This window comes from Vespa crabro, chromosome 13 (genome assembly GCF_910589235.1).
Source record: "Vespa crabro chromosome 13, iyVesCrab1.2, whole genome shotgun sequence".
In the NCBI taxonomy this organism is placed as follows: Eukaryota; Metazoa; Arthropoda; class Insecta; order Hymenoptera; family Vespidae; genus Vespa; species Vespa crabro.
The window spans coordinates 3,111,889-3,138,937 of NC_060967.1; the positions used below are offsets into that span (position 1 = coordinate 3,111,889).

General features: G+C 31.0%; 2 protein-coding genes across 22 annotated transcripts in view; one reads left to right on the forward strand and one right to left on the reverse strand.

Annotated features, from left to right (window-relative positions):
- Positions 1-229: 229 nt before the first annotated feature.
- LOC124428867 (dopamine receptor 2) overlaps positions 230-27,049 on the reverse strand; it is a 50,569-nt gene continuing 23,749 nt past the window's right edge. For 18 of the 21 annotated variants that reach the window (XM_046973467.1, XM_046973464.1, XM_046973463.1 and 15 more), the window contains exon 4: positions 230-3,471. In XM_046973467.1, coding sequence (XP_046829423.1) covers positions 3,219-3,471 — 253 coding nt within the window. In that variant the 3' untranslated portion in view covers positions 230-3,218. Of the gene's footprint in view, positions 3,472-6,671; positions 7,284-9,172; positions 9,258-27,049 lie in introns of those variants that run through there. The other 3 variants (XR_006943307.1, XM_046973469.1, XM_046973470.1) reach the window with 3 other exon arrangements.
- On the forward strand, positions 9,287-11,982 carry LOC124428866. The gene has a single exon (XM_046973448.1). It carries the CDS (start codon positions 10,084-10,086, stop codon positions 11,980-11,982), a length of 1,899 nt encoding a protein of 632 aa, XP_046829404.1. The 5' UTR covers positions 9,287-10,083.

Genomic DNA, 27,049 nt, shown 5'->3' on the forward strand with positions numbered 1-27,049 from the left:
TGTATGTTATATCTGGTTTTGTATTTTTTTTTTAAATTATATTTTTTCATTGTTTTAAATAATAATTTAATACAATAACAATTTTATATTATTGCAAATCATACATAGTTACAGGTATAGGATACAACAAGTTGTTGTAGCATCTGTTTTAGAGCTATCAAGAGATGTGTTTTAGAGATGTGTTTATCAAAAAAGATGCAACTTAAGTATAGAAATGTGAAACATTTGGTTAATAATTGCATATATGTATTTATTATAAAGGACAGCATATTAGAGATATTTTCTTTTAGAGGTACTTAAGTGGTCTTACCAACACGGTTTTTGCTCGTGAGTCACAGCGATTCTATTTTTTTTCCCGATTATGTGCCAGTCGCTTAGAAATTTAAGTTATAATATTTTTCGTTTCTCTCACTATCTATAGGATATTTACAGCCAAGAAAACGCCGTGGTTTCCAAGGTAAAGAATAATCTATTGTACATAATTTATGACTGTTTACAATTTTACATTGTCGGAACTGTCAATAGTGTTGATCTTTTATTTCAGTTCTCTTGACCATAACAACATAACGTTTATTTTAGGTTTTAATCGTTAACATTTTTAAGTTGAAAATAATGACGTTATTACTTATGCCAGTGGCAATATAGATCTTTTTTTTTTCTTCTTAATTTAGTAGTAAAAGAGTCGTAATTATAATAATTGTGCTTTTGTCAAATTTTATAACTTGGATACTGGTTATCAAATCACATTTTTGGTGATATACGAAAAATAGATAAACACTGTCTATAATTGTTTTTCTTTAACGATGAACACGAAATAACTGAAATACACGATAATACTGTTCCAAGATTACGACATTGGTAATTACATTCATACGGGTGATTTTATGTAAATATATATATTTACACGATAATTCTATCTTAAATGAAGAACTTAAATTAAATTTCTTTTTATAATCGAAAAGAAAATTTGAGATCATACCAATGATATAATTTGCAATAAATTGTTATATATGCAAAAAAAATTGTATGATTACGTATATATAATCGCTCGTAATTTGCCAAATCGAGGAAGACTTCGAATGGGTTTTTCTCTCATAATTAGTTTTATCATCCGTTCTAAAGCAAATATAATGGAAGGTTGTGCTTTTTGATGATTTTTGGCTTTTTATTTCATTTATTAATTTTCAGTCACTGTTAAGTTCTTCCACTTTTCAGTTTTCATGTTAATTTATATATAATTTATTACATACATTCCAGTGATCTAGCATAATTTAACTTAAATGAATAATGGAGTATTTACAGACTTATATAAAGATTATAGATTGTAACATCCAAGAAAACTAATTGTAATAGCATTATGATTGTATAATTTATAAAGGTACACGTTGCAGTCTTTTATAATTTATTCCTTTTTCATGTGACTAGAAATATTTCGTGTAATATTATTCGAGATACGTGAATTTCTTATAGAATTAAGATTTTTTCTCGATCGAATATTTTTTCATTTTTGTTATTTTTTTTTGTTATTTTTTTTTTTTTTTTATTTTATTTTTTTCTTTTCCATAAGTAATCTATGAGCAAGATTCTTGTCGTAATCCTGAAATCAATTTACGACAAAACTTTTAATCACGTGGACTTCATTTGACCATATATATAATATTTTTCTCTTTTAATTAGAATAAATAAATTATGCCATTGAAAGTAATTATTTCTTTTGCTTTATATCCCTTTATATCTCGTAATAGTTAAAGGGCTAATTTCGTCTCACGTCTTTGATTTTCATTCATAGATTTTAATGGACGTTAATACCATGTACGAAGATTAGTCGTAAAATTAAGAATTAGAGAGGAATGATTTGACGAAGGACACACTCCAAAGACCTGACGCGTTTACAGTGACTTGGAGAAAAATATTCGAATACTAAGGTATCACTTGAATTCATCTTCATTTTCACGCAATCATAATTTTCACGCATACCTTTGCATTCGAATATTTCTATGAAACTAACGCAACGTACTTCAGATATGCAAGTAGAACAAACGGTTATTTAATTAATTTCTAAGCTAGTTATTCTTTTGTGTCTTGCATTTTACCAATTAAAAAGTCTCACTTTGTTTTCTATATTCCTTTTATTTTTTGTCTTGAAATTAATCGGCGTGAAGTTACATCTTTCACATATTTTATTATGAGGGATATGAAAGAAACAAAAATTTACGAGTCTTTGAGCTAAAATAGTACAGATATTCGTTTTATTTTTATTTATTTATTTATTTATTTTTTTTTTTTTTTTTATTTTTTTTTCTTTCGTATCGCGTGTCTCAAAAATTGTTTACGTAAAAAGTATCCAAAGCTTTAGAGAATCGTTCATTCTTTTTCGATATCAAAAATTGCTTCCTAATTGTGAATTACGTAGTACATGATAATACATATTATATTTATTATATGTATTAGATTCGCTCCGAATTTATCTGCTTTTATATACAGATGCGTGTCAATGTGTATACAATGATGATTATTATGTTCACTATGGATTTAGATAAATGTATAATATATACCTAATCGTAAATTTTTCAATCTCTCGTGAACGTTAAAGAGATCATAATTTATAAATGAGTGATTCTTCTTGATGCCTGTCGACTTTGGACTTTTAATACTGATCTCAAGATTTTTAAACGTAGCGTAATAATTATCTACTGTATAAATATTTAACAATATTTGGGGAGAGAGAGAGAGAGAGAGAGAGAGAGAGAGAGAAAGAGATAGAGAGAGAGAGAGAGAGAGAAAGAAATGCGTAAAAAAGCAAGAAGCAAATGGAATGTTCTTTCCTTTGGAGTGTCTCCTTAAACTTATACTTACGTTTTTTTCATTTCCATCATTTTCTACATCGTGACATTTAAAACGGTTCTCTGTTATCGTATCAACTTATCGCATCAACTTATCACATTGAGTAAATGCAAAACAATATAGAAACTAAAGCAGATGCGAGAAAGTGAAATTGAGAAAAAGTATTAATCAAAAAAATAATGTCAACTTTGCATATATCGTCGTTAATACTAAATTTATGTATGTGTATACCTACAGTTATATATATATATATATATATGAACGCAATTTGCTGTACAGCTTTTGGACGCAGCACAGTGAGATCTTGTTCCCTTTCCTCGTCATACGTCCCATCTAGTTGATCATTTCATTTTCTTTTTTTTTTTTAAAGATCTTTAGCGCACATTATACATATGTATATGTTCTATATCGTAGATTTGTCTATCTGCGTGACCAGAACTATCACGCGTCACGAAAACGTATTGCTCTTTCTCGACGTGGCCCCGAACGGGCCCCTGGGTGACGTCACATTCCGCCAGTATTAGGTAGACCACTTCCAGACACACAAGCACCGCCATCGCTGCTTTGACTGACGCTACTATAACTAACGCTACTAGTCTGTCCGCTCGTTCCCATTCCAGAAACGTACTGAAATCAGAATGAATGTCATTGATCAATATACTTTCTTTTTTTTTTTCTTTTTGTTCTTCTTTTTGTTTTGGATCTTTTTTGTTTTTTTTTGTTTTGTTTTTTTTTTTTTCATTTTTTTTCTCTGACAAATTTATCAATAATTAAGTACATATTAGAGTGCACCGATCGTGATGTAAAGGAATAAATGTGTGTATACGTGTGATAAAACATTGCAGGAATTCTTTCATCGAATCGATGAAACGGTCGTGCTTATCATCGTCGATAGAAGAAGAAGAAGAAGAAGAAGAAGAAGAAGAAAAAAAACGTAGGAGTGAAAACAAGCTTAATTGTTATTATATTAATTAGAAAAATTAAATGGGAGTATAATTATTTTCAAAAATAATTTCTTGATTCGAGTGACTTAATAATTGTAAACCAAAATGTCGGTTGGATTCTGTTTATTCGTTGGCCCATTAAAAATTGTTTCTCCTATCATCGAAGACCGAATTAATGTTATGGACAATGCCGAGTAATTCTCTCTCATCGTTTTAACGATCTATAACAGCTGTATGCCAGTTTGTTTGGATAACAAGTGTCGATTCTGTAGTGGGTGAGTGTGCTTCGTATTCGTGTACGCCTTTTCATGCGTATTATACATAGTTAGAAATGTGCCTTCGACATTCTAGTTGAGCTTTTTTCATCTCTTTTATTCGCTGTAATAATAAATACGACGATACGACGCGCGGTGTAAAGAGAATAAAAGAGAGAGAGAGAGAAAGAGAGAGAGAGAGAAAGAGAAAGAGACAGAGAGAGAAAGATCTCTGTATATATATTCAATCTTTTTGAAAGATTTTTGGAACGATCAGAAATCAATTAAAATTGAAGAAAAATATAATATCGTATTTTTTAACGAAATAATACGAAAGAACTTTTAACTATTGCCATTTGTATTTCTGAGTTATAATTACTTTTGATTAATACACAGAAAATATCAGATATCTAATTATAAATTTATATCTATATATTTACGTATATAATTATAAGTTTCAATAAAAAGAGAAAATCGCATTAACAGGTTTCTAACTAAATTTTCTTAACTAAACCTCTCTCTCTCTATCTCTCTCTCTCTCTCTCTCTCTCTCTCTCTCTCTCTCTCTCTCTTACTGTCTTTGAAAGACTTGTATCGAGTTATTAAAGAGAGAGAGAGAGAAAGAAAGAGTAAATACGCAAACATACCTACGCACAATAATTTGAGTTGCGCGCGACTAAGGATGCGCACGCGTGCGCGTTAGGATCATTTGTTTTATTACACCTCCTACAAGGCAGAGACGATCGATCGACCCATGCTACTGGTTAACTTAACCACTTTCGGTCCTCGGTGTTCCCTTTAAAGGTCACCACGGATCATTGGCATGTGCTTTACACTTTTATGGCTCGTACTTCGTGGCACTGACTTCTTTTGCACCGATTGACGAAAGAAAGTGAAAAAGAGTCGACTCGCAACGAAAAAAAAAAAAAAAACAAAATAAAAAAAATGTCAGAATCGACCTAATAAAAAACCATTTTCAATGACATCGTAGAGAATAGAGCGCGGAGGAAGAGAGATCCTTTTTATTTAACAAATTATTATTATTATTATTATTTTTTTTTAATAATTTAATTTAATTATTCGTTTAAAAATTGAATTATTTATAGAAAGAAAAATTATTACCAAAATTGTGATATATAATCATTGATGAGTCCAAATGCGATAGGAGGGGAAAAAGATTATAGTTGAATTTCGAAAATTTCGAAAATTAGTCGTAATCATTTCTTGCTCGCTCACATTTTTTTTAATCCACTGAATATCATTTGATGCGATTGAATTCATTGAATTAATCTCGATTCCTTTCGTATAGTAATCTCGTGATACTCCGCTAATATTTCTTCCATTCGTTAATGAGGTCAACGTATATACGAGACTCATTTTCGGTAATCCGGAGATTAAATAGATTCGGTGTATATCGGTTGCTGAATCATAATGCAAGAGATGTTTCGTGACGGTCGAATTACTTGCGAAAGAGGATAAAAATATGCTAGAACGATGAGTAGAATTAATGTATATTCATTTAGTTAATATCATTTCGATACTTTCGTTCGTTCGTTTTTTTTTTTTTGAATTTCATCAGGGAGAAGGCAGGAATTATAGGAAAAAAGATTGTAGTTAAATATATTAAATAAAGAATTATTGTTAAAATTTCGCCACAAATTTAACAGAATTTCAAATAAATCTCTTTTTATTTATTTCCCCTCTTTGATAAATTCAAATCATTCATTGGAATAAACGATATTGATGAATTAGTGAAGTTCGTGCCCAATGAAAGGCTACAATATGACATTACATTTGAATTACCGATGTTTGTCGTGTATATAAGCACGTATCATTCCTATTCAAAGCTACGAAATCCTGAATAATTTTGACACTTGATTCCCAACATATTTGCCTTTATTGTCAAAGTTACGAAAATATTGGAAGCATCTGGTAAAAGGGCTGCGGTTGGATTTTTTTCATAATTACCTACAAGTATAAAAATTTTTCTTTAATTTTTAATCATTTCTCCAATCTGTTTGAAATACATAGATATACCGTTAAATTATCTCTGACGACGTCATGCAAACGATCGGATTTATCGAACGGAAGGAAAAAATGGGATATACTTTCGTGCTAGTTCAGTGAGTGTCCAGGAAGATTTTAAACTACCTACACAGGTTCGCGTACATTATTAAATTAATTTACATGTGCACGTTTTTTTTTTTCCAATTTCGTTTTATCGATGTGCGAGTGCAATAAAAAATGTATACAGGGTGTTTCATTTAACTCGAGCAGAAAGAAAGTTGGAAAAGTGAAAAAAAGAAGGAGAGAAAATATGTATACGTATACCTATATATATATGTATATACATATATATGCGCTCGCGCGCATTCCCACACGTGTATGCGTGTACGTGTGCATGTGCGTGTGTGGACGGTTGTTATACATTCACAAATCAACGTACCGAGGTTTTTTGTTTTCTACGGGGTTGGCGACAAGTCTCCTCCATTGAGCGATTCGGTTAACTGGTTAAAAGGCGTGGGTAAGGGTCAGGGGTTAGGGGTCAGTTAAGAAACGATATACTTGGGTAGGATTTTCATTGGATATGTGGAAAACGCATCGTTTTATGATCGTAGTGCCATTAATATTATCGATTATTTAAAAGCAAACGTTCTCGAAATACTCCGCGACATTCGCGATAATACATATATATACACATATGTTTTACTGTGCTTTCTTCTTCTTATTTTTATTAAATAATCATCAAATCTAACCGATGGCAAAACTTTAAAGATACACACGTTGACGTTCCGACCACTTAAGCGTCCAAAAGAGCGTTTGCAACGATACAAGATTTTTTCACCGATCGGTGAAAAAAATGTAACACCAAGAGAAGTGAGACACTACTATGAAATGATATTACCGCGCGCATTTTTATTCTTTCTAAATGTATTCGATTTTTCGTAAATATGAATACGAAAAGTGCCCGATTTCGTCTTTCATTTTCGACGAGACATTTCTTATTCGAATTATTATTTGAACATTCGCGTACCGACGACGCCATACTATTCCGTATTGGTTGGAACGGAGAGGGCTTGATATAATGCAGGCGTAGGTACTCGAGGAATTCGACGACTTTCGACGATCGTGTCGCGTCGATATCCCGTCGTTAAATGTAGGTTTGTTCACCCGAATTCTCTCGGCTTCTTCGTATGTGGTGGAGCGAGTAAGCAGAATAGTACCTTCCGGATGAGAATCTCTGAAAAAAAGGGAAGCTACACTTGCTAGGTGTTTCTTCTAAGTGTTCTAGAGACTTTGTTGGATAATTTCTTCCTTTCTTCTCCAGTGATCAGGTTTTCTACGGATATCCGAGCTCAAAGTTACGTCGTCTTGATAAAACATTTAATGTTTTCTTTCAAACGTCATATCTAATATCGATAAATTTGCGAGTCCATTCCAGATGCCCTTTATATATGTTTTTGAAAATGGTTTATAACAAATTATTCATAATAAATTGTTAAATAATTGTTTAAGGATATCGTGAAGAAAAAATTAAAAAACATTTTCTCTTTAAAATTGTCCTTTGTGTATGTTCTTGAAAATTGTTTATAATAACTTGTTATTAATAAATTATTTATAATAAATTATTTATAACGAATTATTAAATAATTGTATTTAAAGATATTTTCTCTTTAAAATTGATCTTTATATGTGCCTTTGAAAATTGTTTATAACAAATTATTTATAAACATTAAATAATTGTTATAAATATTGCGAAAAAGGTAGAGAAAAAAAATCTCTGCCCTTTAAAACGGTTTTACTATGAAATTTTTATCATTCTTAGTTCCAGAGGTATTCCCATTTAAATATTAAATATTTTCGTTGGTTCATTAACCTATATTATTTTATTCACAAAGATATTGACACACTAACCTACATAAATTCCGGGAATTTATACACTTATGGGGTAGTATTTGTACTATTACTATAAACATATGATTAAAAATTATGAATAGGAATATTTCCTATATAAATAAATATCATTTTCATCGGGAAATTGATCTATTTTTATTTATCTACTTTAATACTATCTATACTTATCTATTTATTATTTTAATACTATCAGCATAATAAAAACAATTTCGTCGATATTTCGTAGATGCATGTATTTAAGTATCCACGTATTCTATAAATCTTTTAAATCGATTTTTTTAGGACAACATTTCTCATAGTGATTATGTATTTAATTGTATTAATGTAATATGAATTATAGTTATATACGGCCAATAGCAGATTGTTAGAGGAATGATTACAAAATCTAATGCCATCTTTTTGAATTTACAATAACGAAATCCATCGGATTGGAATAGCAGACAAGAACGACAACCCACTTTACTTCGACAAAAGCTTCTACGAGGCTGAGGTAGACGAGAATGAGGACATTCAACATACACTACTTGCTGTCGCTATTAACTATACAATACGACTGTAATGCCTTTTGGATTTTTTGAAATCCTTCTCGTTGATGGTTTACAATTCAAGAGTTTCTTTTCGTCAAATCTGTATTCTTCGATAAGAGCTTTTTAAAAATTTAAAATAAAAAATATGAAAAAGTTGAAAAATATTGTACAATTCACAAAAAAAAAAAAAAAAAAACTGATCGAAACGAGAAATTCAATTTTTCAGAGGATCACGTAAGCCTCTTTTTATTTCATTTCACATTTTCGCGTATTCAATAAGAGATTATGAGCGATAACTTGGACGGTGCTTTTATCGTAAATATCAACTTCACCTGTTGATGTAAATTAATTAAGCTAATAGAAGAAGAACACGATAAATAACTCGAGTGAACAACTCGAATAACTTTGAAAGCGAACTGACGAACTCGTAAGCAAAGCTCGATGATATTCTCTGAATGAGAAAACTTTCATCCAACTATCGATTTCGTCTACCTGTATAATTTGCCATTTATAAGCGGAAAACATTCAATGATAAATAGATACTTGTTTTCGTTTTATCGTTGTAATTGTCGACAAAAAAGAAAGTGAAACATAAAAATCAATTTTTAAATGCTGAAAAGAAGAAAAATTATATATAAGAGAAAACTTGTCGTATTTGAATATATTTTTATAGAAATTTTAAACTCACCTGACTAGGTTTACACCGGAATGCTGGTTGATATCTTCTTCTCATTCGTCTTGGACAACATACGCATAATATCCTTACGAAAGCTCTGAAACAAAAAAAATCATGTTTCTCGATCGCAAAAAATTAAAAAATTATGAACGTCTGTGAATGATTTTTATTGTATTTTTAATTTGTCGCCTGTAAAAAACAATTGTAACAAATAATAATTGGATAACATTGGAGAAAATAAAATGTTTTTTGCTTTTCAGAGTCATTACGATCAAATCTTTATTTTATCTCCGAGTAAAAGCAAAGCTGATGGTTGTACTACTTTCGCAAAGGCAAAGACGCTTTGCGCTATGCACGAATCCGTCAGCACTTTGCTGCATGTTATTTTAATGTTAAGATCGCATGACCGAAGCGCATACTTTTTTCAAGTGCCACGCTCGTTTGTACGATATTTGCATAGAGACCATTATGGTTAGTGTAAAAGTGACACGCGATAGATATCACTTATTTTATCGTTTTAATAGACATTAACAACTCTCTTTCTTTTCTTTTTTCTTTAATTATTTTTTAAAAGTTTAATTGAAAAATGGAAAAATCTGTTTCCTTTTTCGACAAAATTTGATACAAATATTGTATCGTTAAATAAGACAAAGATGTTCTACGTAATGATCTAAATAAAAGATTCAATTTTACGATATACCTATACAATTACAATTACAATTCTCGGTATATTCAAGTCGCGTGATCTTCCTCATACATTCGAGTATACTTGTTAAAATAATATTTAGTTAGTTAGGAAAAGAGCGTGATATCAATGATTATTACGTGCAGTTTCGATTAATACTTTGGATATATCCTGCATTTTGAGAAAGAAAAAAAGCAGAAATGAACTACATCAGTCTCGCTGTAGTTCGCTATTTAGAATGACGATGCCTTCAATCGCGATCATAGGAGTGCTATTTCAAATAGTTTCCTCCATTATGGTGCCAGAGTTTTGGTACGAATTACAAGAGTTGGAGAAGTCGGAAGGAATACAGGAAGGTGATCGTTCCTTAATCATTGCTAATACGATGCAACGATATAATAAGAGTCATCTAAATTCATATTGGACACCTTGCGTCATGAGTTTTCTACGGGATCATTTGAAATCTTCAATGACGGTTCTTATAACAAACTCCTCCGAAGATAGATTAGCTGATATAGATTTGCTCGTACATATATTTCAATCCAACATTACGATGTATACGTTGAACAGTGCCGAAGTTTTTAATAAGAACGAAAAGATATCGTCCGTAATTATTATCATCGAAAATCTGGAAGATTTAAAAAGAAGAAACTGTACCCAGTATCTCAAGTTGTGCACTTACGAGTCATGCGAATTTATTGTAATAATAGCATCGAGAATTTTCAAGAACGAAGATAACTTTCTTCAAGAAGCCAATAATATGCAACAGTGGATGTGGTTGGAACGAATTAGTAAAATCATTATTTTAGGGAATATTCAAGATATCGTCTTATTAGCAGGTACTCGATCCTTTAAGCCAAACGAATTGTGTACTCCATCTGCACCAATTCTTTTAAGCAAATGTCAGGAAAACATTTGGAAAGGTGAAAGTGAAATTGAAGACTTTCGATTGAACGGTTGTAAACTCGTTGTTGGTTATCATGATTATCCGCCTTATTCTTTTGTGAATAACGATACGAGCGATGAGAATATATTAGGATTGGAAGGATTCATGATCGAGGAGATATTGTCTAGTATGAATGGACAATTGATAAGAGAATTAATAACATTGACGGGTAACGAAAGCATTGACAATGACTTTAAGATGATAACGTATCAAAACGGTATAAAAATCGACTTCCTAATAGGTGGTCATCTATGGAATCCTGATAAAAATACAGACTTTACGATCGCTTACGACATGGTACCATTAGTTTGGATGTTGCCAACTACATCTAACGTATCGCTACGTGGTTTAGTCGCACCATTTGGAAAAACAGTATGGCTAGCCATATTAGGTGTTCTCTTATTAGGAATCATCGTGAAATTCTTCTTGATCAAAAACATATCTTTTCTAGACGTTTTAGCATTACTCCTTGGTGTTTCGGTATTTCGTCAACCAGTAGAAACATCAAGTCGTTTACTGTTCCTTTCTTGGGCACTTTTTAGCTTCTTCATAATTCAATATTACCTTGCGTCCTTGTCGGAGCAACTCATTAATGCGTCAAATCTTCAAATAGAGACAATGACGGAATTGTTGTCGTCCGGATTGGAATTGGGTGGAACTTCAAGATACGTGGATTTGTTCAATGATAAAGGTGAAGATAAAGACGACAGTTACGAAGAAAAAGATCTTACTCGGAATATTCATGAAAAATTTCATATATTTTCTTACGATGATTATATTCGTCAACTTTTGGATCTTTTTAAAGGGAAAAATACAAGTATAGCACTCGTTGTTAAACTAAATGTTTCCGATCATCAATTATTGAATTTACCGACAGCTCACGTCAGCATATTGAAAGAGAATATGGGAACTCATCCTTTAGCTATTGCTACTTGGAAAGGATTTCCATGCTTGAAAAGGATTAATATAAAAATGCAAGAGTTAATAGAGAATGGCATTGTAAAATATTGGGCTAGGTTAATTACAATGAATGGGAATTATTTTCATTCGGACGATGAGACAGAATCTGATACCGTTATCGACCTCGAAAGCGTAACTCCCAGTTTTTTATTATTACTTATCGGTTATCTTGTTGGATTTTGCGTTTTTATTATCGAGCTAATAGTTTTTCCAAGCAAATTTCTAGAATAAAGTGAAATACGTATTCATAAACACGTTTGGAATATATTATTACATATAAAGATTATTTTTTGTGTTACTCATATAATAAGCAACGCTTCGATATTAAAATATCTCATTGTTAGTATAACATGGATATAAATTTAAGTTTTCGTAGATATAATTTTGTGAAAAAATAGCGCTCTTTAAATGGCTTTGTAATAACTTTAATAATTGTTATATTTATTTTTTCTTTTCTTTTTTTTTTTTTTTATTCATGATTAAAGACTAAAAAGTACGACAACGAACGAAGTAAAAGGTGTAACTCAAAAATGTGATTGATTTCGAATTTTATTAACTTTAAAATATTTTTAAATGATATTCTTGAAAGATTATCGAATGAAGAGAAGGATTTTTCTCTTGGATCATTGCAAGTGTAATATTACTTGGGTTATAATAAAGTCATCTAGGTTTTTTTTAAATAAAGTAATCGCGAAAGCAGGATGCCTTTTTCAAGAGTTTATTAGAAAACTTTCATGTAATTCCATTAAAACTCTTCTTTGAAAAGAAAGATAGAGAGAATTATTATTACGTATACTTAAGATTCGCATATTTTTACGGTAGATCGTTGAAGGAATAAGCAATGTCTATTATCGTCTACTAATTATTCATTAAAAGTGTATGAAATATACATTATTATATATGTCATTTACATTTATAATTCTTTGGTACTTTTAATCTTTTTGTTTCCATTGAAACTGTTTAATTTCTAAAAATGATATTGAAAAATTTTTACACATTACACTTTTACTTTTATCAAATTTAATTAACATCAAAATAATCATTACACTCAAAGTACGTACTTTTGTATTTAAATTAATAATTTTCTTTAATTTTAGTTTTTTTCTTTATTTCTTACTTATCTTTTTTTTTTTCTTTTTAAATGATCTTTCATTAAAGGAAATAGCTTATATATATATATGTATGCACTATAATATTTACTATAATATTTTACTATAACATGAAAATAGTTATCCATTGTTGAATCCACCTTGATCACGTCTCACCATTATCACATACAATATCGTCGAAATTAACGGCATCCTGCTTCTACCTTGGGAAAGCCGTGAGATTAATTAACGATCCTGCCATCATCAGTCACTGTCTTAATTCTTGATCGCATAACGAGTACGTGGATGGACTCGGACGAGATGCTATTTACGGATTACGCGGATATACATACCTAGCCATTAGGTAACCATTATAGATGAATTTTCTTATCGTTTGATCTATCGATTTTATCGAACCTTGAAACTAAGAGAAAAAGGGATTACGCACTCTGAGTTAGATATTGTTTTAATAATATCTACGAAATAATATATTTAAAGCAACTTTTATCATTTTGTTTCTTTCTAATATAAGATATTTTAATGAGGATATTTCAATTAATTTTCAAATTTTTTATTTCCTATAAAATTATATTCATAAACGTCGACAAAAGAAAAAAAGATTTAGAATTTTATACTATCGAGGTCGTTTAATATATTTTCCTTTGATCGTTATAAAATCGATTAATCCAAGAGTAAAAGTTTACCTAAAATCGCGACGATGTTCTCTCTCTTTCTTTCTCGTTGAAGTTATTTTGAATGATTTTTTCTCTCTCTTTTTTTTTTTTTTTCTTTTCTTAATGGAAACATTTGAATAAAAATAGAAATATTAAGAAGTATATCTTCGGTAATACAATATATCGTGCGGTTAAATGCAATAAGAAAAAGAAATAGAAATAAGACGTCGACATGGATAAGGTTAATACTATAACGGACTAACGAGTTTTATTAAGGTTAACGAAGTTACAGGAGCTTGGAAGAGCGCAACACTGTATGCATACATACTAAGACTGAGCTTCGAGGAGAACGAGAGTTTTGGAAGGTATGGTGGGGAGGGGATGACAGGGAGGCAGGGAGGGTGTTCGATAGAGAAGAGTTGGACGATTAAAATGCAGTAGTCGGAAAGCAAAATTATTGCAATAAGCAATACGCAAATAATATTTGACTATACCTCTTGTGGATACTTAGCCAACTTACAAAAATAATCATAAATAATATTGAAAGAAGTCATTAAAAGTGAAAAAAACTAAATGAATTTTGTTAACTTAGTTATCAGTAATGGTAATGGTTACGTTCTCAAGTACTTTATTTTTTAATTGCACGCATTTATTGCATTCGTCCATAATATCGTATATTATATATACGTTTACCTAAGTCATGAAAAAAGCATGTGCATATTTTTTTTTTTTTCAAAGTCAATGGCTCGTTTAAAAGGCACTTGAATTATTTCTTCGTTGATCTTTATAATTTCCACAGTTTAGATCATCTAACCTTGTTAACGAGTAATGTACGATTTGTTAAGTCATTCGAATATAGAAAATGACCTTCTGTCATAAGTTTTGAATGATGGAATAAAATTTTCCTCTTTACGTATATCAGCTAATCGAACAATGTTATATATTCAACTATATGGAAAAAGATCTTTGTCATTATTTATAATGTACATTTATCTTAATTATTACAATCGTCATAGATAAAATCCTTTATGATTAATGTCCTGATTGACAAAAAACAAAATCGATTGGTCAATTCTTTTCAATTACTTTATCCTGCGATAAAATGATATTTCCAAACTATGAAAGTCAATAACTGAGGAGAAAGAAGAGGAAGCGTATTGAGTGAAATAACAGGAATCTTTAGATTGAGGAATGATATCCCTTATACTCCTTTTTTCGTATAAATGCGTTTTATGACGCTAAGAAGAAAAAAGAAAAACAAAAAAAAATTATCTTTATGATTTTAAATTAAACTCCTCGAATTTTCTTAGAATTTTATTAGTCATATCTTTTATAGCTTTATTACGAAAAGAAACGTTATCAATACGTAACAAAATACAGAAAAGTCGAAATCAATAGCATGGAGAAGGAATTTATACCATAATAAATTAATGGCTGCGGATAGTACATAGATATATTATTACACATAGGTAGATAGGTAGATGTATGCGTACCTCGCTAAACGAGCTATCCTATCTTGTTCAGAGTTTACGTTCTAATGAGAGGGAAACGTGCATCGAACGCATTAACCAGAGGGGCAATCGTCGAAGCGCGTCGAAATTTGCGACATACCAAACGATAAATCAATGTCGATGAAGACCCTTCTACTTCACGAATTTCTCATAGTAAATTCGAAATCGTAGGAATGATTTCTAGGAATTTTAAATTGAAATGAATGAGAGATGCTTGTTTGAATTCTTTCAAATATTTCCTTATTGCTGCGTTAAAAATTTAATATAACATTGTTTTAAGTTATAACTTATGAAATAAGAGAGAGAGAGAGAGAGAGAGAGAGAGAAAGAGAGTGACATGAATGACCTGATAGTTCGAAGGATTTTCAATTTCAAAGCACGTTCGTACGTATTCATACAATCTTGCTTGTTACTTAGTTTTTTTCTCTCTTTTTTCTTTTTTTTTTTTTTTTTTTTTTTCTTTTAATCGTGTATAGAGAAAATATGAAATTTATCCAAAGCAAGAAAATGTAATTGAATTAAAATATAAAGGATTTCGATTATTTAAATTAAATTCTCTGAATGAGATTACGTTAACTTCTATTTATTGGATATACTTATACACGTATACATATACACGTACAATATCGCAGATTCGCTATTTTTATGGGCTCTTATAGAGGTAGAATAGAAATAAAATAAATATAAATAAAATCAAGAAAGAAGGATTTATAGAAGCATCATAGAGTTTTTCCAGAGATAAGCTTCGAAAGGTTAATCATGTCAAGTATTAGATGATCTATAAAAAATGATGTATATATATATTTTTTTCTATATTTCACGAGCGATCTAATTCTAAAATGAAAGAAAAAAAAGTTGGATAATGTCATGAAATAACTCGATGAAAAATTTCAAGAGCTAAATATCAACGTGATCATACTTCCGTTCGAACAAGGCCGTCATATGTATTTACATTGTGACGTAGACGTTACACCGTAATTCAGCATCATTGTGTGCCGTTACAACAGAGTATATTCATCGACAACATTATTCTTTAACGGTGTTACAGGAGATCGATAGAGATCGAGAAAGGGTGGCTTTTATTTTCAACCTTGGTACCGAGGCATATCCGTTCTCTTTCTCTCCTTTTAGCTCGTTTCGCTTCAGAATGTCATCGATCCTGACTATCACGAAAGCGCTTACTTGATAAAGCTCTTTTGTCGAAGGAGAGAGGGAGAAAGAGAGAGAGAGAGATAGAGAGGGCATGCTATGCCGAAGGGAATTTTCGAGAAAGCTTTCACAAAGCGGCAAAATCGAAGACACAATCGCTGCGACTCTTTATTAATTAAAGACACGTGATTTTCAGAATAATGAAATAAATCGAAAACAAGAATGTTTTGTTGACATACGGCTTTATATAAAACATTTTTAAAAGAAAATCTGTTAGATAGAAAGATAAAAATTTGTAAATTTCATTTGTAAACTAATTTAAAAATTATATAATATCCATTACTTTCGTAAACTTGTTACTTTTTAACATGACCTTTTATAAACTTTGCATTTATAAAACAAACATTTTCTATATAATTCGTTACTCGATCGAAATAGGATTAATCTCGACTTAAGAGTATGCTTTCTTGATTGAGCTCGCTCTATTCACACGATTAATTCAAGCAAAGGCAGAGCTAATCGGATGTGAGAGGCTTACCAGCAAAATTATTCAAAATTGAGTTAGTTATCGTTCATGTACGTTACATTCTCGTCTTACTCGCTTCTTGATCTATCGAATCTTTTAATTCCTTGCTCCTTCTTATAATTATTTTTATTCCTTTTGCTTTCTTCATTCATTATTCCATTAAAAAAAGCTTAGAAATAATCATCGTGTCTTCGATTAAAAGAATAAGAATACGAAGATGAAAATACGTGAGAATAAGAGTTCAATATTCCTGGGGATAGACTTCTTCTTTAATCAAAAATAACGTAAACGAAAAAAACGTCGAGTAAGAGGGTAAGGAAAGTACAAAAGTCTCAGTGTAGTTTCGAGGGACGGCGAATAAATGGCTGGGAAGGAAAAAGAGAATGGTAGGGACTAAGTCGTTCGATTTATGGTTTCGGCCTACGATGTCAGGATACGATGTTTCTAAGAATATCGACGACTATGACAAGGAGCGAGATGTAAGTAAGTAAAAGAAAGAGGATACAACGTAGAAGAATAAAAGAAAGAAAGAAAATTGTGAGAGGAAGGAAAGAGAAAGAAAGAAGATAGGTGCCAAGCAAATAGGAAGAAGTAAGCGAGACTCGATCTTGTAGGGTTCCATAAGGTATAATGTTGGAATCCTCAGACGTTTCGGCGCCCAATGCCGACGTCTCGTCGATGACGTCGACTCTACGAAGACCTCGACGACTATTGACTGCGTCATTTCTGCGTTGGCACTCCTATTCCCTTCCTTTCATAGCTTTTTGCCATATCTCTCTCTCTCTCTCTCTCTCTCTCTCTCTCTCTCTCTCTCTCTCTCTCTTTCATTCTTATTATTTTTCAAGAAATAACCTCAGACTTATCGAAAAAAAAGTTTTCATGCGTTTGTACTTCGTTTCTTTCGAATTTTGATTCGATAGTTTGCGATCTTATCTGCACTATGAAAGAATTTATTGATCTACGTAATAATATGACTGCAGAAGATTTTCTTCTACAGTCATATATATTGTAGAGTAGAAAAATGAAATTTTCACGATTTTTCGATTTACGTTATATTTGTGCGTATATGTATATTATACAAGTTTTTTACTTTGCGATATTTAACGATTACATTTAAATCGCTTTTTTTTCATTTCGTTTCATCCCAGTAAAGTTACAACATTCATATTTTTATATTCTAGGATTAAAATGGTACTTCAAAGAGAAATAAAAATGGTCCGATCGTATAGATTAATACTTTTGACTATGTGCAATTAAATTTCGTACTTGTATTCCTTTCGTTTCATCAAATTTCATTAATCTCGCAAATTATTTTACAACTATATTTGAAATCTTCAATTGATTTTATTAAACAAAAATTACATTTGTGTTTTTTCTTGTTAAAAAAAAAAAAAAAAAAAAAAAAAAAAAAAAGAAACAGTTTAAAGGGATACATCCACCCTTATTTTTTTTTCTTTGCAATAAAATTTGAAAGCATTGGAAAATTAATTATTGACTTTTGATTTTGATGTAAACCTCAATCGATGTACTTCTCTTTAAAATTTATTTTCTAATTTAAATATCAATATATACTTTTATATTATGAGAATGAAATATGTGAAATAAAATCCGTTTAAATTTGTGCTACGATTCTTATCGATTTTCGAAACAAAAATTAAAGTTTTTCTAATGTGAAAAAAATGATCGTCTTAAGTCAACTAAAATTGAGAAGATTTTCATCGACACTTTAATGCGTATGTATCTACATGCAAATCGCATAATCCACTTGAAATAGAATGGAGAAGAAGAAGATCAACGTTAACGCGGTACTGACGATTTACGACTACCCTTTAGGTTGAAGGAAGCTCTAATAGACGTACTACCCCCGCTCACCTTCCTTCCCATCGAGCGTGGAACAACTTTCATTCGATTCGCTGTTGGATATCTTAAAATAGAATTTTGGAAAATATAAGTGATACGATTCTAATAATAAGATTCTACGATGGAACCTGCGTACTGCCGAAATCGATATAATGATCATTTAACGCTATTAGTGAAGCCCTAATATATTCTTTTTTTTCGTTTCTGTTGTAAACTGTAAAAGTTATTACTTTTCCTCTTAGATCAACGGTGTTGTAGACTAATCTTCAGTCTTGTGATATCATGTATATCAAGCAGACCAAAATCATTCACCGCAAATCAATCGTTTCATTTGTCACTCAATCGATGTTTGTCAATCATCGTTTGTCAATCATCGATGCACATATCTACGTAGCATCTTTGCAACATCATGAGAATGATTTTTATCAATAAAATTTGGAAAACATGCACTTTCTACTATGATTCTAAAATGATTATATGAAAATAGTAGAAAAAAGATGATACCAATGGGAAAGTAAAAGACACTCTATCGTTGCTCGGAGTAAAAAAGAACCCAGAGACAAATCGAAAATCGAAATCACTGATAAAGAAAGGAAAAGTGTTGCCGACTTAGTTTCTTGCCGAACGGCTGTGACCCGGATTTTCTTGTGCTCTCGACCAGCTAATCAAATTTTATTGGATTCCTTTGGACCTATCCATTTTTCTTCCCTTTTATTTTTATCTATTCTACTTTTACACCTTGTTTTTTTTTTTTTTCAGTAATCCTCGAACATGAATATTTTACTCTTTTTCTTTACACTTTCCTTTCGTATTTATCGTTCTTTTTCGTCGTTCTCTTTTTTTTTCTTTTTTTTTTTTTTATCATAATTTCACTTTCGTCAAATCAATTAAATAGAATCGAAAAGTTTGATTTATTTAATATTCTAACAATTGAGCTTTAATTTTTATATAAATCTATAATTTTTATATAATTCTGACAAATATCGAGCTTTAATTTTTACATAAATCAATGATTAATATATATGGCTTTAACTCGTCACAATAAATTTGACATTATCACGATTTAAAGCCGATCGACTGTCGTAATATTTAGTCGTTTCAAGATTTTCTCGAGATCGTATTTACGGTTACCAAGGATACACGTTGTAGCTTTTTATCTGGTATCTACGTACGGTAAAGGAAGCCCATTTTCTCGTCTACCGTCTTCCCCGATAAAAAGACTCCTTCTGAGACATCCAGTCTAGAGCCCAGTGCGGCTCCATACTCCAGTTCTACGGTCCAGACACGAAATATAGCTTGTTATCTTGAAAATTACGCTTCCTTTCAGCTCGCCTTCCACTTCGATCGGAAAAATCCTGTCTAAAGATTTCTATCCCCGGTGTTGATTTTTATTTTTTGCTTTTTACTTCTTGCTTTTTGTTTCTTTCTTATTTTTTTTTTTTTTTTTTTTTCAATATATCCCGTTCACTCCTCTTTTCTCTATATTATTACTTTCCCCTTTTTCTTCTTCCTTTTTTCTTCTCATTCTTTTCATTTTATATGGCGTAAAGACTATAGCAAGAAGCAAGTAATGAAAAGTTCGTCGAATCTGCACTTCGAATCGTTCAAGTTTTTCTTCGAATCGTTTCATCCTTCAAAAGCGTAGTTAAGAAGATTTAATGACTATTCGAACGTAGTTGATGTACTTGAAGTCGATCGAATGATACAAAGAGTTGAATTTTTCCAAAGAAAATCGATGGAACAACCTATGACGAAGATATTAGTCGAGGAAAGACTGGAGAGATGAGTTTCTGTCCAAAGAGGAAGCACTTATATTCTTCCTTGGGAATACGTAGCAAAGATTCGTACAAACTTTTAATTGGATCAAGCTTAAAGACGAGATATCTCTATATTTCTTTTCATATTCGAAATCTTGATAAAAAGTATTTAAAATGATTGAGTTTGATGGTAGACAATTTATATATTTTTATAATAAATATTATTAATTAAAATAAAATTTATTTCGACGAGCAAATAAATTAATATTCATTGAATTTTTCACAGTAGACAAAAATGTAGAAAAAAATCCAAAAAGATGCGACGCTTTAATGGTCAACTCAGTGAGGCCTTTAGTTAGGCACGTTAGATATATTCTACAATCTACGCGCCTACATTCTCTTGTGGCGGCAATTAAGGTTATCGAGGCATGTCAGAGTAACGTTATCCTCGCTATCACCTTTGAGAGAGTTAGGACGACAAGGATTTATCGTCTTTGTGGCTTCTCTTCTTACTTCTCATATCACGAGGAAGGTTTGCAACTTTTCTTTTTCTTTCTCATCCTCCTACTCTTCCTGCTTCCTCTTCCTCTTCTTCTTCTTCTCATTTTCTTAGCTTCCTAGAGTTTGCTCCCAAGCGAGATTTGCTCGATTACAACTTCGATTTTCAACTTTCTTGAAGGATCCTTCAAGTGTCGATCCTTGGAGTGTCCCCTTTTCGATAAGGCTATCGAAAGAAGAAAATCTTTTTCCTTTTTATTTTTTATTTACTTTTCTTTTTAAATGCTCTCGATAAGAAAAACAACGGCAGATCTTTTTTTTCAAATTCAAGCTCGTTAATAAACTTTTAAAAGACTTTCTTTTTTAACTCTCAATAGGGAGACTCCGACTATCCTATAAAGTAAACATTCGAAACTTCGAGATGGCCAATCGAGAGATGAACCAACTGATCCATTTTTAAATAGATATAGGTATTGTTTCTTATCTCGAGTTCGATAATAAAATGATTTCTCATTGTCAGATAAAATGAAAGAGGAATGGCAGAATAAATTTTTGTCGAACAAAAAGGGAACAAAAAGGGTTCCATCTATGACAGCTACTGTGTTAATAGTCAATAGCTGTGGGTTATCGAAAACAAATACTTCGTATCGGATTAAAAATATCGCTGTGATCGGTCGAACGAAGCATCGCTAAACGATTTATTGGTATCTATATGTCTATTCATTTAATAACGTAAAATGACATGATCTCTCTCGTGAAAGCTTTAATGCGTAATGTTATCAAGTACAGAACGAAAAAGAGAAAGAGAGAAAGAGAGAGAGAGAGAAAACGACTGTAAAAAAGTCTTTACTTATACAATCATACTTATTTGATTTATCATCCGTTTGTGAAACAAGGAAAAACTTTTAAAGAAAATTCATTTTATAGAAATATTAAAAAATTTTCATCCAAAAATTTGGTTTGCTAAACTAAAAGATGGACGATTAAATCTTTATTAATAACTGTTTACCGTAAGAGGCCACTCAGTTTTCGACCTCGAGGATCGAAAGGTACCCCTCTCTTTCTCACTCTTCTCACCTTCTGCACATCATCGAATGACCCTGGATATATCGATTTTGCATTTACCCCGAGTAAATATCCGTGAAGCGTGATGGTTACACGTGGGATTGCAGCACAGTGACTCTCTCTCTTTTCCCTTCGTTCTCTTATACGTATTACTAGTAAACGTTGTTGCATATCTCTCTTTCTCTCTCTCTCTCTCTCTCTCTCTCGCTCTCTCTTAAATCTTAAATCTTTCTTTTTTTGTAACTTTAATATTATGACCGGTGTATGAAAGCATTAGTTTTACGAGCGACTCGATTAAAAAATCGAATTTATCTATCGTATCTAATCCTTTAAAATGTTTCTAACATAGATATACAAAATAAGATATGATTTGTAAATTATTAGACGTCGTCTTATATTGAGATACAAAAAAAGATAAAAAATTGATATGATACGTATTTGAAATCTCACCCTTATATATATAAAAGAAACATATCGTTGCTCTTTCTCATCGTTGTTAAGTTCGCCGACCTATTCAACACTCTTATCTCTTGCAATAGGAATATTTTCTCGGGACGATGTTCAACATTTTCCTCTGAAGTACGTGAGATCGCAAAAGCATACGTTATGAACGTGTTGAATGTCTCGCAGAGGTTGCTTCCAAAGTACTTTGCGTGACACGCGTTCCTTCCCACGTACATATGTACACGTACACGTACATACCCTTGCATTATGTGTATTTACGTACGTGCTTATGAACGTAAGACCAGTGAGAGAGAGAGAGAGAGAGAGAGAGAGAGAGAGAGAGAGAGAGAGAGAGAGAGAGATAGAGAGAGAGAGAGAGAGAGAGAGAGAGAAATAGACTTCATAAATGCAAAATAGAAAGGAATGATAAATTATAATATTAATTATAATAATAATAAATTAAAAATATTAATGATGGAAATAATAGCGATGAGCAAGAACTAAGTAGAAAAATTTTATATAATAGATTTAAAATAATAGGATTAGAAATACAGGAAATATGCTTTTAATATTTTTTTTTTTTTTTTAATTCGTATCAGAATACCTATTATCTTATAATCGAAATGATAAGGGATTCGCAAACTTGATCCCAGACACGATGACGGAATGTTAATAGGTGTAGGTATGGTAGTACGATTCATTAGATTATTGATTCGAGACGTGTCCCTACGTGTTAATGTAAACAGAATACACTTGGTATTAATGGATCTTAGAAAACAGGATAGTGTTCCTACATGATAAGTTTAAATATACATAAGTGTTAAATATTTAATGTTCTTCATAGTTTTGCTTTGTGTTAAATAGAACAATAAAGTAATAATCGAAAACTAAAAATATGAAGAAAAACATAGTATTTTTTAAGAGAGAAAAAAAGCATAAACAAAGACAGATTTAGATAAAATAACTATTGAAGATTGACACTATCCTAAACCTAATAAACATAAGTCTTATATATCGATTATTTAAAAAATTATAAATAGTCGTTGACGAACGACATCATTGCATGTTTTATTAGTCTACTGGTAAGGAAGTAAGATTTTTTGTAAAAAAATTCGATTCGCTAGGGTTTGCATGCAAAATACATTGAAATCCACTTTAGTGTTGCACTTGCATAACGATGCATTATGTATGAGAAATTATGGAAGCTAAGCAAAAAATAGATATGTACCCACTATAAATATCTCGTGAACTCTGCCAAGATGAAGTGTTACGATTCTATCTCTTCTTTTTTGTTTTTTTTTGTTTTTTTTTGTTTCGGCATTTCTATCAAGGACACTATTTTTTCTTGCGCATACTCACGCTTACGGAAACAGGTATTTTGTTCCTAAGTTTTACAAGTAGAAATTTCATGCAGATAAACGGAGACTGTCAAATTGATCAAAATTGATATTTATAACTTTGATCTTATATACTTGTTAAAGGACGCATTGATTATAACAAATTATACATTTTACTAATTAGAATAGATCGATATAGTGAATTATCAGAAATATTTGGGTATCTTTCGAAATAATATAATTTTGAGTTATGATTAAAAAAAAAATGTATTAAAATGTATTAAAAGATTTTATTAACGAGAGTTCTGCAAAAAATATTATTTCAACAATTGCAAAAAGTTATGAAAATATTGAAAAAAATGTAGAAATTTTAATAAATTCCTATACCTCAACTGACTAGATTGCTAATCTAATCTAAAGGAAAAAATTACATTAGAATAATCTATTAGCTAACTCGAATATTTCTTTCGATCTATAAATGTCACGTTAATCTTTTCGATCTTTCTTTTATCAATGTCACACGTTACCGTGACCATATACAAGCTTATCTATTCATTTCCATCATTTGGCGAGACCAACATGGAAATGTTTCAAAGGCAGACATCGACTTTGTAGATCCGGAATTAAAATCTACTAGTATCTTTGAAGAAAGAAATAAGTTAGAGAGAGAGAAAGAGAGAGAGAGATTGAAAGAGATAAATATATGTATGTATAATATATATCTAAATTTGTAAAGCTAAAGATAATATATATATATATATATATATATACTTATGTATAAAGAACTATTACAAAATTGACTCTAGAGATATTTTCTTAGCGTTGGTAATCATCAACTTCGTGATCGCTAACGATAAATATTAGAAAACTTTGATGCATTAAATGTGATCGCAACGAGATTCGATTAAAATGGATGAAAAGAAGAAGCTGAGAGAGAATTAAGAAAGTACGACACAATGCCGATAAATTTCATAATATTTCTCACGGTTCAATAGATTTCATCGAACGCGATACCATTTTCCCTGGTTTTACTTCGATGAAAATATATCTTTATGAATCCATTAGTAACATGACAATATTCTTTCCTATTTTTATCTATTCATACGTTTCTTCGTTCCATTTGCGTGAGCATGATTTCGAAATTATGACGCTAAAAGAAATGACGATATTGTCGTTTCATCGATAATAATAAATAATAAATATCAAAACATAATAAAATCGGCTTTATGTATTGTGTGTGTGTGTGTATCCAAATATTTGTTAAAATTATCGCTTTTCACTATTTATCGAAATAGAACTATTTATTTTGTTTTTAAATTCATTGTTACATCAACGACAAGCATTGGATAAGCATTGATAAACTCGTTTTATGCGGACACATTCTGATTTTCGGCAATAAACACGATTATCGTGGCAACATGAAACGTGAACAATGAGCAATACCGATTTTCGAACTTGGATATTAACGATGCTTTCTTCCGACCGATCGATAGGAAACGAGAAACGATTGGTTAATTTCGGTCATTGGAAATGAACGGAAAGCTACATTGAGGCTATGTTTCTTCGCACATAAACATAAACAAAATATACCGCACATTTCCAATCAGCAATCTGATTGAATATTTTGTTACGTAGATATTACTGATTTTCATATTAAGTATAGATGCTTTATAATTTACATTTATAAGTAGGTAATAAAAATGTGACCAATGAACGTTGCTTCGAATTAATAAGTTGAAATTAAACGAGAAATTACTAATGATTTTAATTGCGAAAGAAAATAATTAGGTTAATTGTTCTATTCTGTGGTAATATCAAGGTATTAGAACGAAATGGACCAATTCTAAAAGGCCAAAAATAACAGCATCCTATTCGCCCACAAAGAGAAAGCAATTCCATTGGCGAATTGAAAGACTGAAAGGAAGGCATTCCTGTTCGAGGGAGCTATCACCTTCTTTACATCTATGGCCTTTATGTACCTATCGTTATTTATATCGGTTCTTTTTTCCTCATTTATCGGACTATATTAAAGAAAACTAGGACGGATGAATTACGTCTTCTTGTTTGATAGAGTTTTTAATATAATCAATTTAATGAATTCATTTCGATTCAATTCGATTCTAAAGAAATGCTAATTTCAGATAGATATGGAAAATTTTTATAATTCTTTTTATCGTCATTCATATAATTATTTATGATTTAATATATTATATTATATAATAATATGTATATATAATATATTTTTTTGAAGCAAAGTTTTCAAGTAAATTCATTAAAAATTTTATACGATCGGACGAAGAGGATGACGTTGGAAAATAGAAAACAACGTGTATATTTGATCGGTCCTATCATGCATAGAACCTTGTCTCTTTATACGCGTGTATTTTGTCGCTAGAACAGATGATAGGTACTCCTCGTCAACGCCTATCGCTCGATAAGCGATACAACAGCGTTTACTTTCGTAGCGCTTTTGTAAGCATCACCAACTAAATCCTTTTAACAGATTACCTTTCTTTTTCGTCAACGAGTTAATCGTCATAAAATTTAATTTCCTCTAGGATCGATCGATTTTTATCATTTTCGTAAAATGACAATCAAATGAACAACAAGGTATATATATTCTATTTTTATTTAAATTTCTTAATAGCAGATTTTATTCTTCATATAACATATTAATATAATATATTAATTTCTTCATACTTAATAAAAATGGAATAATTCTCTCTCTCTCTCTCTCTCTCTCTCTCTCTCTCTCTCTCTCTCTCTCTCTCTCTCTCTCTCTCTCTCTCTCTCTCTCTCTCTCTCTCTCTCTCTCTCTCTCTCTCTTTTTCTCCTTTTAATATAAGTATATTATATTGAATATTAAAATTGACCTGAGATAAGCTTGGAACATGCTCTATAAGTATATTCTCAAATTAATTCTACTTATAAATTCGTTTTATCTTTATTCGCATTTTTCATTATTCATTAATGAGATGGCTCGCGAAAGGATTCGACTCGATCGCGATTATAATTGGAATTTTCGCTTAATCATCAATCAAATTTACTTAATTGCATAATTTCTAGACGATTATGCAATTATTCTTTTTTTCTTTTTTTTTTGTCCGTTTCGATTCGAATTAACGATTCAACGAAGTACAGCCAAGCGACTGACCGAGTTTTAAAATGCCGCCTATACATTAGCACGTTTTAATTTCGTTCAGTGGTAGACTCGCAAACGACAAGGACAACTAAGGTAGGTACTTTGAAGGAGTTTTAATTAGAAATTTATTCGTGTTGTCGCATTTAAAGTCGAACAATACTACACTCGTTTTCCGATGTTTATCACAGCTTTCTATTTCTTTTGGTCTCTCCACCTAGTTAAAGCTTTCCTTGTCGAGTAACAAGAC